This window comes from Drosophila eugracilis, unplaced genomic scaffold (assembly GCF_018153835.1).
Source record: "Drosophila eugracilis isolate 14026-0451.02 unplaced genomic scaffold, ASM1815383v1 contig_90, whole genome shotgun sequence".
Classification (NCBI taxonomy): Eukaryota; Metazoa; Arthropoda; class Insecta; order Diptera; family Drosophilidae; genus Drosophila; species Drosophila eugracilis.
Window position 1 is genome coordinate 6,665,153 of NW_024573812.1, and position 14,227 is coordinate 6,679,379.

The 14,227-nt window shown below is 42.3% G+C and overlaps 3 protein-coding genes across 29 annotated transcripts in view; 2 read left to right on the top strand and 1 right to left on the bottom strand.

Moving 5' to 3' along the window:
* Positions 1 to 10,030, top strand: part of LOC108113361 (GTP-binding protein Di-Ras2) — a 15,868-nt gene extending 5,838 nt beyond the window's left edge. The window contains exons 4-6 of the mRNA XM_017223926.2: positions 2,197 to 2,387; positions 7,339 to 7,468; positions 7,542 to 10,030. Coding sequence (XP_017079415.1) covers positions 2,197 to 2,387; positions 7,339 to 7,468; positions 7,542 to 7,617 — 397 coding nt within the window. The 3' untranslated portion in view covers positions 7,618 to 10,030. The remainder of the gene's footprint in view (positions 1 to 2,196; positions 2,388 to 7,338; positions 7,469 to 7,541) is intronic.
* A 724-nt stretch (positions 10,031 to 10,754) lies between these two features.
* On the top strand, positions 10,755 to 12,025 carry LOC108112607 (putative deoxyribonuclease TATDN1). The gene is made up of 4 exons (XM_017222697.2): positions 10,755 to 10,824; positions 10,887 to 11,066; positions 11,222 to 11,828; positions 11,889 to 12,025. Exons 1-4 carry the CDS (start codon positions 10,785 to 10,787, stop codon positions 11,995 to 11,997), a joined length of 936 nt encoding a protein of 311 aa, XP_017078186.1. The 5' UTR covers positions 10,755 to 10,784; the 3' UTR covers positions 11,998 to 12,025.
* Positions 12,026 to 13,040: 1,015 nt separating this feature from the next.
* The window catches only part of LOC108112604 (protein MTSS 2), a 41,777-nt gene continuing 40,590 nt past the window's right edge, over positions 13,041 to 14,227 (bottom strand). For 16 of the 27 annotated variants that reach the window (XM_017222666.2, XM_017222685.2, XM_017222694.2 and 13 more), the window contains 3 exons: positions 14,049 to 14,200; positions 13,831 to 13,958; positions 13,564 to 13,654 (listed from right to left, as the gene is read on the bottom strand). In XM_017222666.2, the coding sequence (XP_017078155.1) occupies positions 13,848 to 13,958; positions 14,049 to 14,200 (263 nt within the window). In that variant the 3' untranslated portion in view covers positions 13,564 to 13,654; positions 13,831 to 13,847. Of the gene's footprint in view, positions 13,655 to 13,830; positions 13,959 to 14,048; positions 14,201 to 14,227 lie in introns of all 27 variants that reach the window. The other 11 variants (XM_017222691.2, XM_017222679.2, XM_017222667.2 and 8 more) reach the window with 2 other exon arrangements.

Consider the following 14,227-nt stretch of genomic DNA (forward strand, 5'->3'; position numbering starts at 1 on the left):
CATGCACTAAAAACATAAAAGCTACGCTTATATAGAAACCAATACCCCTGCCAATATCATTGCCACAGAACACTTTAAAGCCACTTAAAGTAACAACTTCCAGGAGCAACTTCAAGCCCCAAATGAACTCAAAAATATTACGGAAGTCCAACTGTGTCAGTGAAAGTAGATTACAGTCCGAATCGTAACTGGCCTGATTTATTCTTTGTTTGCCGCATTAACAATTTTAATGCCTTTTTTGCGTGACAACTAGCCCTGAAAGCGTGGCCGCATCCTTTCGATTCCTGGCCAAAAGGGAGAGGGAATCGCTGGCCAGCACTTCTTGCCTGGCAGTTTTCGCGAGGTAATTGCTGCCTTAATAAACTGCGGGGCAGGACTCGTAAAAATCACTTACAATCACATACGTGCCTGCCACTGGAGAGAGCTCTCCTGGCATAATTCCATATCCTGCGGTAGAGAGGGGCGTGGCACGCTCGTGTTGCTGTTTAAGCAAGCGTGCGTAAACTTATTTAAAAGCGACCGACACACAGACCGAAGAACCGCCACACAGGAGGCGCGCTCAACCGCAAAATGGAGATGACAGAGGCCGCAGGACGAAGGATGGTGGATATGGTGGATAGAGGATGAAGGACACCAGACACGGGACGGGGCTGGGAACTGGGAACTGAGGACGCAGGACAGTTGGCGTGAGCATTACATACAAATCTCTGTTGGATTAAACATTCACGCAGATTGATGGTGCGGTTTTGTTCCCGAGAGCGGGAAACACCTTGAACCTTTCGCCACAATCTCGCACCTTCGTATTCCGCCCACCACAGACTCCAGCCTCTAGCCTCCACGTGGAAAGTTTTGTGGATGAGCATCCTGGTTGCAATGCAATTTGTTGCTCCACCTGCCTGTCTGTCTATCTGTCTGTCTGTCTGTCTGCGGTTAAACGCTTTAAGAGCATGCCACTCAAGTGCATTTATCTGCCTGAATGGGTTCCCCTCGTGTACAGTACGGTTACATGGTAGCATCGAGCCCAACATGTGTAAGTGGTCCACTCTGCCGAAGGTGGGACAATGTATTTATTCAACATTTAATTGCGAAGTCATGCGCACTTTTCCTGCCATTTTGCCAGCGTTAATGCGAAAAATAAACTCCGTGCGATATCAATTTTACTTTGATTTACTGTTATTGCAGCTTACGGCATTAACAATTCAGTCATCTCTTTATTTATTTTGCCAAGTCAGCCGTTACGGTTTTAATTAAATGAAGCTTCGTGAAATAAATATATTAAAAACCTCTCCGTCACTCTGTTTCAGTTTTTTGTTTGACCTTAAATTTCATTTAACCCAAAAAGGCAAAAAAAGGTTAATAACTTAAAATTAAATAGTACAAATTTAGAACTAAGAACCGATTTAACTGATAGAAGATCAGAACTAAGGGTAAGTTAACTACCAACTTTACAATATAACCCAAAAGATGTGTCAATAAAATGAATTTTAGTAATAAAACTTTCCATAGCAATTGATTCAAAGTTAAATAAAGAATTCTGTTTAAAATAAAGTTTAAAATTCTGTCGTCACGCCAACGAGCAACAAAGCAAATCATGGCTTTATGATAGAAAACATACAAAAATAATTTGTTTGGGCAAAGCCGTCTGATGATGGCCAAATTAAAGCTTAAAATCCCTCTGACAGACAGAGTACTATGCAGTTCTGTGTTGAACATCACCTGTCCTCGTCGTAGTCATCGTCCTCATCCGCATTCGCATGCTCGTCCTCGCCCTCGTCCCTGTCTCAGCCCTGACCGCAGTTTTGTGGCGCTACCGCGGATCGGCTTCGTGGCCGCAACCTGCAGTGAATCCACAGTACCGAACCGTACATGACATGCTTAATTTAGCCATTAGCAACATTTGTTTCGGCCACCCCCCCCCCCCTGCGGATGCACCCTACCCCTCGGATGATTGTCGATGGCCCACTTGGCCCTGGCCAAAAACACAAAAACTCTGTTATGCATTGAACATACTCGTACCATAGACCATTTTGTTGGCCCTTTTTTCGCCTTTCGGTTTTGGCTTTTTGTGTGTCGGCGGTATCGCTTTGTTTTCGGCCATCGAAATTTGCTGATGTATGCATTACGTATACGTCATGTACGCAGCCACCCCTGAAAAGTATGCAACCTTTTTATAACCAGTTTTTTTGCAATTCGCAGGGCGAAAGTGCAGGAGTGTTCGGCGAAGGAGGACAGCAATGTGACCGACCTCTTCAAGTCCCTGCTCTCCCTGTCCCGCTTCCTGCCCGCCAGCAGTAGTGGGAGCGGTGGCAGCGGAACGGGCGGTGAGGCGGCGCCCAGTGGTTTCAAACGCCGCTCGTCGGCCTACGTCAGCGCATCGTCCAGTCGCAGTAAGTACCAGTAAATACTAACTATCCAATACCAATTCGGGCAACCATTTAGTGTATGTTTTTGGAAAAAAGGGAAAACCAATTTAGCTTCGTCAACAAAAAATCCATTTCGGAGAAGCTAAAGTGATAATTCGAGTTACGGGAACTCCATTCTGGATTGTGTTTGTTAATATCCCTAACAAATGCATTTGAGAACTGTGAAAGACCTTGCCATTACATTGATAAGACTTAGTTCTGGTGAAAGTGTTAACGAAGTGGTTGCAGTTCTTTTCCTAGTAATTTACTAGCTAAAATCGTTCCAAGTCTCAGAAATCATTTTGGTTGCACTTAAATCCGATTGAATCTCCAGAGTTATATTCCACTTTGCACAAAATGAATTTCCAAATCGATTCCAGATATCCTTTGGAACAGAATACCTTTGGTAAATCCACTCAGCCAGGACAGCCCGTATCACACAGAGCTAGGGCTTGAAGCAGAAATCTCACTGATTCCGCCATTGGATTTGTTGCCATGGCCAGGCGGAATGAAAATGGAAACCGATTCGCTGCCGAGTTGATTCAAACTCTTTGTTGATTGTTTTTTGGCCTGCCGGTTGCCCGCTGCAGTTTCAAATATCAATTAAACATTCATATTCGCCAGCTCTGATTGAAGGGTGTGGCGGCGGACGTGTGAGCATCGAGGGGTCGAGGCGTCCTTCTGAGTTCAATTACAGCTTTATTCGGAGCTTTAAGTGCCGTCGTAAGCAGATTAATTAGTGTGAAATTAAAATATGCCGCCCGTAAATGCAATAATTAAGCCGCTTGCAGGTCGCAGATGTAATTCAGCCAGGGACTTAAGCGGGGACTAGGCCCAGCTGGCCGGGCTTAATCAATAATTAATGCAATTTATGAATAAATTCATTTTAAACAAAAGCCAAAATCCTCACCCACATGCGGCCAATTAATGGAAAATGCGTCCCGGACTAGGATAACTTTTTGCAATTTGGCTAATTGAATGCAATTAGCATTCCTGCTTCAATTGCCGCCCCCTTTCCCCTGTTTTGGGCCTAATTAATTGTGGGAATTCGGCAGTCGGGACCCGGTACCCGGTACCCGGGACCCTTTCTTCCGACCCACTTGACAAAGACAAACTCTTTTTCATTATTCATCAGACGACAAAACGGAGCCCAATAAAAGAAACTCAGGAAAGCAAAGCAAAACAGCGCCAAGAAAAAGCCGTCGAGACGGGGCTAAAAGCACAATAAGACAGAACTCGCTACTTTTGGTCCATCGGCAACGGCAACGGCATCCCCTTCGATGTTCAAACGAATTCTATTTTATCAAAATGTTTTCGAGCGAGCACGTGTATTAATTAAACGGCTTGACCTCCTAATTACCCTGTAATGGAATGCCTTATTATCTCATTAAAAACTTAGTTCGCAGCATATGAAAATAGAACACAAAGGCAGCGACGACGAGGGCCAGCGGCTGAAGAAGTTGAAATTTCGCCGAGCTCGTCAAAGTATAAATATCTAGTTAATTAATGTTGCCCCAAAATGTTTCGTTCTGCTCTTCTCGCCCGCCACTCCTTCCATTCGCGGTGGCCAAATAATTAATTTAATTTCCGACGCAGAAAAAGTTGTTGAATCATTACGGATCCATCCCCTACAGATACCTCCTACCAGCTGCCTCCTCTCCGAAGCCAATAATTTAATTGTTCGCCCGAAAGACTTTTCATAAAATTTTAGTGGCCACCGCAAAAGTCATTCAAATTAAGTGCAAACTTGGCCAGCGGCGCGAGCTGCGAGTACTCTGGATTCCGAGTATATGCAAGTAAATAATTTCCAGCAAATTTAAATTCAAATGGCCGCCCATTCGAGTCCCTTCACAAAACATATTAAATGCCGGCCGAAAAATGTTGTCAAATACTTGGTCGAGGGTCGTCCACAGACAACGCACAACGACTGTCGATGACAGGCGGACAACGACAATGGCGAAGGTCGAGTGGCAGACGACCCCCTCCCTCAGGCGGCTGAGGCCAAAAGGTGACAGCGGCGACAACGACGCCCCGAATGTGCCACCGAAAATAGGACTAAGCACTTAATCACTTGCGGCTCAAGGGGCCGCAGCCAAGTAATTGCCTTAAAAAGTACACCGTACAGCGTACAGCGTACAGCGACGTATGCAAAGCAAATCACAGAAATTTCATTTACGACTCTGCCATTTTGTGGCTCAGATTGTGCCACACGTGTTTACGGCTCGGAATTCCTGGCAGGATGGATGATAGAAGGATGGGCGATGGGTGATGGTACATGTGGTAGGCACGAAAAATGGTCTAGCTAGTAAGTTGAGACAAAGCCAAAAGCTGCAGGCCACATACATGTGCTGCGGCCGGGAAATCCACTTTTACTCCAGTCCACACACATTGTTCAACGCTTTCCCAGGACATTCGCGTGGTTTTGGGTTGTTCGCGCCGCAAGCCGTTTTATCCCAGCCCCACAAACCAGGACCTAACTCAATTGTGGGTGTTCCCTAGCACACATTACAACGCTAAACATGTTTAAGCCACGTTCATGCGTCTGTTCCCTTGATGTTGAATGATCGTTGTTTTTGGATAAGTTGAGGAAGGAACATATGCTCTTAGTTCTATAGAAGGTTTATAGATGCATTTATGTGTTATAAGAATATATGTAATAGTTCGACAATTGTTTAAAATAATCTTGATTTGTATTAAATATCTCTTTTACTTGCTTTAACTTTGAATTGCTAGTTATATGACTCAAATGAGACCCATTAAGATATCAGAAGTTTGACCAGTTTTGACATTGAACTTGTTTAGGTAATAAGAGATGATAAAGTTTATCAATCAAGCTGGGAACATAACTTAACCGGGTGGTTTTCCTAAACTGTTTACTCTGCTTTAAAATCTAAAACTTTTACCTGAAACCAAACCTAACACCTACTCCTTTTTGGAAGACCACTAAAAACTCTTCAACGAATGAAAATGATTAGATTTTTTATGCCTTCAGATCGTTTTACATTTTATTGCTTTTCGATTGCAATTACCGCCACCCTTTGAATAATTTCTCGTTTTACAGGCCATATAGTTGTCTCTTAAATATGTACATTTTGCCAACCGCTTTTTCGCTTTTTTGTAAACATTTCAACTTTGGGGTATCGTATGAAAAGCAATTGATGTGGCAAAGCCTTGTTATGTTGCCAAACTCGCTCCACAGAAAGCGGCCATTGAAGCACTCGAATCTGTGTTTTCCTTCTTCTGCGTTGATGCCAAAACGCTTTTCCAGGGGTCGTGTCCTTCTGATGGAACCCGATGCCGGAGTAGGAGAAGTAAAACAAATTTAATTTAAATTTCTGTTACACGACTCACACATCAATTCCCGCCGCATATGCACAATTTATATCCCCGAATCGGGCACATCCGCTTTGGCCCCTTTTTTCCCGGACACTTGTTTGTTTTTGTGCCGGGATGGCAGTATTTTTGCGTGCGAGGGTCCTCGTTACGGTTTCACAGCCACAGATCAGTGGGGGAAACTCAAAGCTGGCTCTGTGCTCTCCGTGTATCAGGAATGGGAATGAGAATGCCAGCGGAACGAAGCCGTTTTTGGCGCGATTTCTGTCAGCGCCAGCAATTGTATTTTTGCCCGAGTTTTTCCTTTTTTGACAACAATGGCGTTGGCGGCCATTTTGTTTGCACTTGACACCGCCGACACCCAAAAGCATGCAACACTCCGCCACCGAGTGCTTTTGCTCTCAATAATTCTGTTTGCACGGATCATTTAGCCAACGTCAGGCATATTTTCCCCACTAAGCTGCAAAGTTTAATAACTAAATTGACTTGGCTCTGGCTTTGGCTTTGCCTTTGACTCTGTAGCTGTGGCTTTTCCTTTGTATTTGTCTTGTGGCTCCAGTGCTTCACACCCAGTTTTCCCGGCAAGTTATCAATTGTTTTCCCATTGTAAGCCCTTTCTTTGTTTGCGGCTTTATTGCTCGCTCCGGCGGAACAAAAAGGTTTGTTTACTGCCAGGCAAACATCTTGGCTGGGAAACACCTTTTGTGCCAGCAGAATCACCCACTTTGGCACCATAAGCCGGCTGATTGAGGATTACCGGAAAGTTAATGACTCCATTGACACTGATTTGGCCATAGTTGCCATTGCTTAATTGCTGATACTTTAAAGGAGGCTTTCAATCGACTTAGCCCTTTCAGGCTTTCAAAATTTATGACGTTGCTAAACAAAAGGCCAATAAATTGAAACTGTTAATTATGATGTATCTTAATATAATACCCAATGAAGAGAAATAGTGCGTCATGTCAGTGTATCAATCCCTATATTTTCTTAGTACTGATAGCTCTTGTGGTCTGATAGACCTTCAAGCTCACACAGGTTAGAATTCCTTCAATGATTTTAATTGAAAGTCGACCTCTGGCAGGTGGATTGATGGTTCTCCTTTGCCAACTTCAAATGAGAACCTTTGCCATCATCTCTGGTTATTCCTTTGAGACGTTATGCCATATTGGCGGAAGATGCGTGGCAGATAGACTGAGCCGGATCCGAAGGCAGAATGGTAGAATGACAGTGAGGCGATGGCGGTTGAGTCCTCTTATCTTGAGATGAACTTTGACTGTGCAACCGGCTGTAAAAAAACCCATTTCGAGCGGTAACTTTGCGATGTGCAACTCCCTTCCCGGCTCTTTGTGTGTGCCGTTCATAAGTTAATTACGTCAGCGCTCGGTGGCTGCAGTGGGATGGCAGGACGTTGGGATGTCCGGATGTCCCAGTTGCTCTGGCAACGGACAAGGACAGCCCCTCCAGTGGGTAGGGGAAATTGGATTTCGCCTGCACTCGCAGCTCCGAAATCGCGCAGTCCCTTTGAGCCGGAGTACGGCAGTCATCAAATGCAGTCGTGGATGTGGGTATTAATTAGCCACGCGTTACAATCTATTTGTTGCAGATAAAAATCGCATGAATAGCCCGGCTCTGGGATCCGCCGGCGGCAGTGGCGACAAGAAGGGCACCGGACTCGTGGACGCCGTCGACGTGGCCAGCACCAGTGCGGAGGCCAAGCTGAAGCCGCGTTCCAGGTGAGTGCAACACGCGCTGGCTACATCCGCTTTTGGCCAACTAGAGGTTGACCCCACCATCCTTCCATTCCAGATCGCTCATACGCCGCGCATCACGCAAGACCAAGCAGCAAATCAACAACGCATCCGACGACTGCAACGTGCAGTAAACTTTTATTATTTTGGCCGGCAGCCCTGCGCTTAATTATGTTTTTACATTATGCCACAATATGTATTAATAATGGGCGCCAGTTAATTAGCGTGCATAAACAAGTGGCACCGTATTTATGTTTGGTGCAATGAGCTGATTATTCTGATAACATAAAACCCACAAAAACCCACTTGCTCAAGGGCAAAAGCCAGTGCGATAAATTTGCAACTCTATAATAACTTCCATGAATTATTATTATTATTATTATAAATATGTGTGCTTCGAAAGGGGAGTTCTTATGTGAAAGCAAACATCAAAAAGAGCTTAAAAACTATGCCCAGATGATACTTCACTAAAAGTTATAACTATTCTTTAAGATATTTTTGTGTAATTAATTTTATATGTAGTCTAAATATCAGTGTTCTTATATAAAGATATTAGCCTTAAAAAAGAGATTTGGTTTTCCGTTAAGTAGATTTGTAAACAGATTTTAAACTAGTGTCATCGAGGCATAAGGGATAAAGGATTATTCCGACATTGAGCTGACTTGCAAGGGAATTATGCACATAAATCGAGTTGAGTTCCGGTCATTACGGTTTGAAGGGACCAGGTTTTTATTTAAATTTAAAATTAACTTTTATACGAGAAACCATTTCGATTTCAATTTTCATAAATTTTAGTATAATCTACGAGGGCGCAATTTGAATTTAATTGAGAGAGAAGAAGCCGGGTGGAGACAGGGACAAGATTTTGGAGAATCGTAATGCCGTTCAGAGAGTTCCTTTTGATGAGAAATTAATGGCTCAGTCGTTGTTGTTCGTTAAGATTGTCGGGCTGAAGGAGGTTTTTCAAGAAAGGACTAAGTTTAATGCGTTTTCCACTGATGGATTGTCATAATGTTATGATAGGTTGCATAGCTTTAAGGTAAATTCTAGAATGCTAATTTATGAATCTCTATCTGCACCCTTAGCTGACACCATAGTTAATATTGAAACGTTCCGTATATACATATTATACATATATATATAGTAATAACAAACTTGATGGATGGCTAAGAATGTTTACATTTGCTTTGAGCCAAGCTCGCTGGGGTTGAATCCGGAGCACAGGAGCGCAGGATGGAGTCACAGCGACAGGACTTATGGCGAATAAAGCAATTTCGCGGCATTCTCCTTTGGCCCCAGCCACGTAAATATAACAAAACCAAAACTTTAACAGAGAGCACAACACAATTTACTATGCAAAAAACGTAATTGTAAAATAAATTTGATGAGTCCGGGGAAGGGAAAGGGAGAGAATCCCTGAATGCTTATCAAGGATAATACAGGGTGAACTTCTTATGCTAAATTGCCAAATCAAATTCCCCACAATGCACATCAAGTTCGAAGCAGGAGATTTATGTTAGCGAATAATCGATAAAACCGTTTTTAATACGCAACTTTTGCATGCGAGTTAGATTTTTGCTCTCCTTCGGCACAAGTTACACTTGCAACTGTGGAAATTTGTGATAAGAATCCTTTTGTGTTTGTTAAACGGAATGTGCTTAGCAAATAAGATTTATTTTAAAGACTACTTTTAGGCGTACCAAATATGGCAGAGTAAATATTTCAAGAATCTGTAAATGGATGAAATACGGCATATGCAAAGTGAATTGTGATTAAACCAAATATGTACATCTAAGCAAAGTGCGTGTGTACAGAAATGACAAAATGTTAAATGAAAATGGAAAATTAAAATGGATAAATTGCTGGCAATGCAGTCAGTAATTTCAGTAATGAAATCCAAGAGCGATAGGGGGAAACAGGGGACATTTTAGTGTCCTTAAAAATATTGTATTGTTGCTTTCGTCCAGAGTGGATTGACAGGCCAGACCTAGTTATACATATATACATATATATACGGCATTATGCATAATTGTATTTAGTACATAGTCCGTAATTAAACCAAGTTTGGATGTTTGTTTTATAAGTAATACGTTTATACATTGTTACTAGGTGTAGTTAATTAACAACAAATCTGAAGAGCCCAACCCGTGTTTGATCTCTAATCTACTAATCGTAACTTATATCACTATCAACCAATGGGAACACAATGAGCATGAAGAGGACGAGGAGGACGAGGAGGACGAGGAGGCACAGCAAGATGCATGCTATATCAGACGACTTATCCAACTTACCCGATTTTAAATACATATTTGTGTACGTAATTCGATTGTTCTACAAAATGAAAGGAAACCAATTCTACAGAATCGAAAGATTGTAATCTTAAAATAGTCGAAGGAGAATCCAAAGGCCAAATTAACTCTCTAAGTGTGCGTATGTGTGTCATGTACTTGTAACTAATTGAATTTCAATTCAAATTGAATTATTGACAATTGTATTAGCCAGTTAAAATAAACCACAATGCGTCCCAGGCATCGGTGTAAAATGTTTGATTCCGTTGCATAATGAATTCCATTGCATTTCGCATTCTGTTTCCATCAGGCCATCGGATCCCCTTTGGACACCGGAGCTCCAGTGACTATGCCGGGTGAAATGGTTCCAAGCCAAGTAATTTCCACTAAATCAATTAAAACTGGTGCCCGCCCAGAGGCGGCGGCGGCGACGGCACCCCAGTTAGCCGACCGCAGCATCCATTAAAAGTAACTAATGGAATTTCATTCAAATTATAAATTGCATTTGCCCATAGATTCTGCAATTGCGTAAATGCCGATTGCCGGCTTAAAGCAGCCCGGGTGCCAATTCCACGGGCCATGATTTGGAATTTGGAATTGGAAATTTGCATATGCATCTGCGGCGGCAATGGAGGAGGGGCTTATTGGTGGGTTTTCCGAGGAGCAGGCCGCTTTGGCATCCATCCACTGCAAACAATAAACAGCTTTGCTGCCGCCGCCTAATGAGTTTGCATTATGCGCGTTTCCGAATGCAATTTACTGTGCCATTGATTTTGCATTAAATTGGCTTGGTTTGCTGGGTCTTATTTTGGAAGGAGTTAGCATAAAAACCTAATTTTAAGCTATTTATGGTTTTATTTGAATTTAATTTGAGTTTGAAATTCCAACGGAAGCACTGCAGGCTGGCGCCCTCTAACGTTTTGCAACGAGTGCTACACAGGCGCCACCTGTCGGAAATCATCTAGCTTAACAGCTGTTCTTCCAGCAGTTGGCTTTTTTAGTGTGTTTTCTTAATGTTGCGGCGATATTTTGGAATGGCACTGAAATACATTGGTAAGCTGACTTAAATTAACTAAAACATTTTAAAATAAACAATAACACGCTGCCCCTAACAGACATTGGGGCCAACCTGACGGACCCCATGTTCCAGGGCTGCTACGGCGGATCCCAGAAGCACCAGGCCGACCTGGACATTGTTTTGGAACGCGCGTGGCAACAGGGTCTGCAGAAGATCATCGTCACTGCCGGCTGTCTCAAGGATGTGGACGAGGCACTGGATCTGGCCTCCAAAGATGGTAAGCAGTGATGAAATTTACATGGGAAGGATTTACAAAAATCATTTCTAGTTCCAAAATAACTTTCTGTAATACCGACTATTTTCTATTCAGATTTGGTAAAGTTGTTAGTTGTTAAATCAATCTTAATGCTTAGCCATCTATATACTCCACAGAACGCATCTACACCACGGTAGGCACACATCCCACTCGTTGCGAGGAATTCGTACCAGATCCTGAGGGCTACTATGACCAGCTGCGATCCAAGATCAAGGAAAATCGGGAAAAGGTGCTAGCCATTGGAGAATGCGGTCTGGACTACGACCGCCTGCAGTTCTGCGGCCAGGAGACACAGCGCCTATACTTCGAGAAGCAACTGGACCTGGCCGCCGAGTTTCAACTGCCCCTGTTCCTGCACATGAGAAATGCTGCTGAGGATTTCATGGCCATCCTGGAAACAAATCGGGAAAAGATCAAAGTTTGCGGCGGAGGAGTAGTGCACAGCTTTACGGGCACTCTCGAGGAGGCACATCGCATCCTGGCCTTTGGTGGCCTCTATATAGGAGTGAATGGCTGTTCCTTGAAGACGGAAGAAAACGCAGAAGTGGTGCGCCAGTTGCCCAACGACAGGATAATGCTGGAAACCGACTGTCCATGGTGTGGTATACGTCCCTCGCATGCTGGTCATAAGCATGTGACCACCAAGTTTGCCACCATCAAGAAGAAAGAGAAATGGACTGCCGAATCTCTGATAGACGGACGATGTGAGCCCTGTCAGATCAGGTTTGATAGAGTAAAATAGCATTCCCAGACATGGACTAAAAGATATATTCTTCATTTCAGCCAAGTTCTGGAGGGAATAGCTGGGATCAAGCAGGAACCCAAAGAAAAGCTGGCAGAACAGTATTACCAAAACACCTTGGACTTGTTCTTCAGCAAAAGAAAAGATTAGGAAAATGAATAAAACCCTTTTTGATTTACATTCAATGCGTTTAGATTTATTTTATTATTGTTTCTCGTGTCTAAATGCAAATGAATTCAAAAATACGCATTACAACTTTGATTTGTTAGGTTACATCGGTTTGGTTTGTTCGCTCTGCAGTTAGCACGCAGAACCCCACTCTAAGATTAACATTTAGATTTGTAAATAATTGTTACATATGGCTAAGTTTAATTAACTCTTGTGATTACGCACTGCTATGTGGTGTATATAGAATTGATCGCCCAAAAAAATATATATATGTATTTGTTTCGACTCGAATTTGTATATTCTCTCTGGAGTCTAGTCTAAACTCTAAACTCTAATAGAGTGTCATAGCTTAGTTATTGCCAAGTTTTTGGTTACGAGTTTGCCAATTTTCATCGATCATTGGTGAAGCCTTAAAAAGCCTATATACAAAATATTTTGTAAATATTTAAAAAGTCTATTAACTATAAGTAGTACGATTTCGGTATTAAAAATGTCGAATTCCAGGGTTAGGACATATGTATGGGGCTGCTATCTTCAGATCTCTTTATAAGTTAAAAGTAAGACAACCAAGATCTGGACTTAAAAGTTTGCTTTTTTTTTCTATGTTTGGTGAACTGATATGAATATAAATGATATTGATTAAGTTTCTCATTGACAAAGTGGCCTCTATTCTACGCGGTGATGCATTTAAAATGACAATAAAAGATTCAGTCCAATGGAAACGTTATGATATGAACATGTTCATATAGCACTTTAAGTTAATGCGAAAGATTCTGGGGAAGACCGGTCTCTAAAGTTCCCCCCTTTCCGCTTGGCAGTAGTTACTTTTCCTCTTCGAAAGCAGATCCAATTGTTTCCTTGCAGAAAAGTAGTTAAGTTACAGTGGGATTTTAAGTATTATTTTAACGCTTTAACTCTATTTATCAAGATATTGGTTATATTTGAAAGTACGCTCGCTCAGACCTGGCCCAATTGACTTGCAGTTGTTGCTGATGTCAAATAATAATGGTAATTAAACTCAAAACTTTTACGATAAATTCCATTTATTAGGCGTCAGATTAGTTCCGAGTGTTTGTTAAAATAATAATCATGTGTATGTACATAAGCAAGGGAAATTATAAATATGGTAAATACGTAAACATAAAATATCTTCAAACAGCTGTTCACTAAAGATAAATTCGAGTTTTTGATATAAATAAACATACGAGTGCTAACTGTCTTCCGTTCTGTATTCACTTAACAAAGAAAGCCTTTCGGACACACATTTTTTGGGATACAGGAAATCAAGAAAGGTATTGATTAGTTCGAGTTAAGCTTAATGCGCTTGTTAAATCTGAATATCGTATATCGAATATGTTGTATCGTAATCATATGTATTTAAGTTTTATGTTCTGTTTTCAGTTTCGAGTTTTCAGTTTCAAACCAAACTCGGCAGAGCCCTGCGATCGAGCAGGCGTCGGGCCTCATGATTATTCATAGATTAATTATAATTGTAATAAATATGTTATTCTGCTTAAGACTATAGGTTAATTCAATGTATTTTTGGAGCGCTCCGATCGTTGATCTTCTGGTTACGCTTTAAGGTGGCTCCGCGCTTGATTTGATCCATTAGCGACTCGTGACAGATGCGAGGATCCGGCTGAAATGGTTCACCAAACATAGGATTAAGAAAGAACTTTCATAGAAAGGTAAACCTTAAGTCTATCGTTAGATCGAGGAGCAGTTAATTGGCTGAACGAGGCACTGAGTGGATTAGCTGCCAGCTGGCTTAGTAGGCATCAAACGAACGAGAACGACTAGGAACGAACTAAATACCTTAGCACTCAGCGCACTTAGCACTGATCTTCGCAACTGGCATTGGTGGCTGTGCTGGTGTTGGGATAGGTGGGTGGTCTACGATATTGCGCACTGGGTCGCGATAGTTTTTGCGGATTTTGATACATCTAATAGCCATGATGGAGTCATGGCATAGAGCATAGAGCATATAGAGTGTTGGCTAATCGAGTGAGTTGCTGTCGAGGTGCACTACTTACCAGGGCCTTGCTATTGATGAGATTTCGCACGGCAAATGCTCGTCCAGACATTCCCTGCTTCGCCAATTTCGCGTTGAGATTCTCGAGGAATTCGGCCTTGGTCTTGGCCCGAATGCTTCCAGTCTTTTCGATATTTGTGCTTGTGGCATAGTCTATGGATATGCGTTGTCGTTACCGAT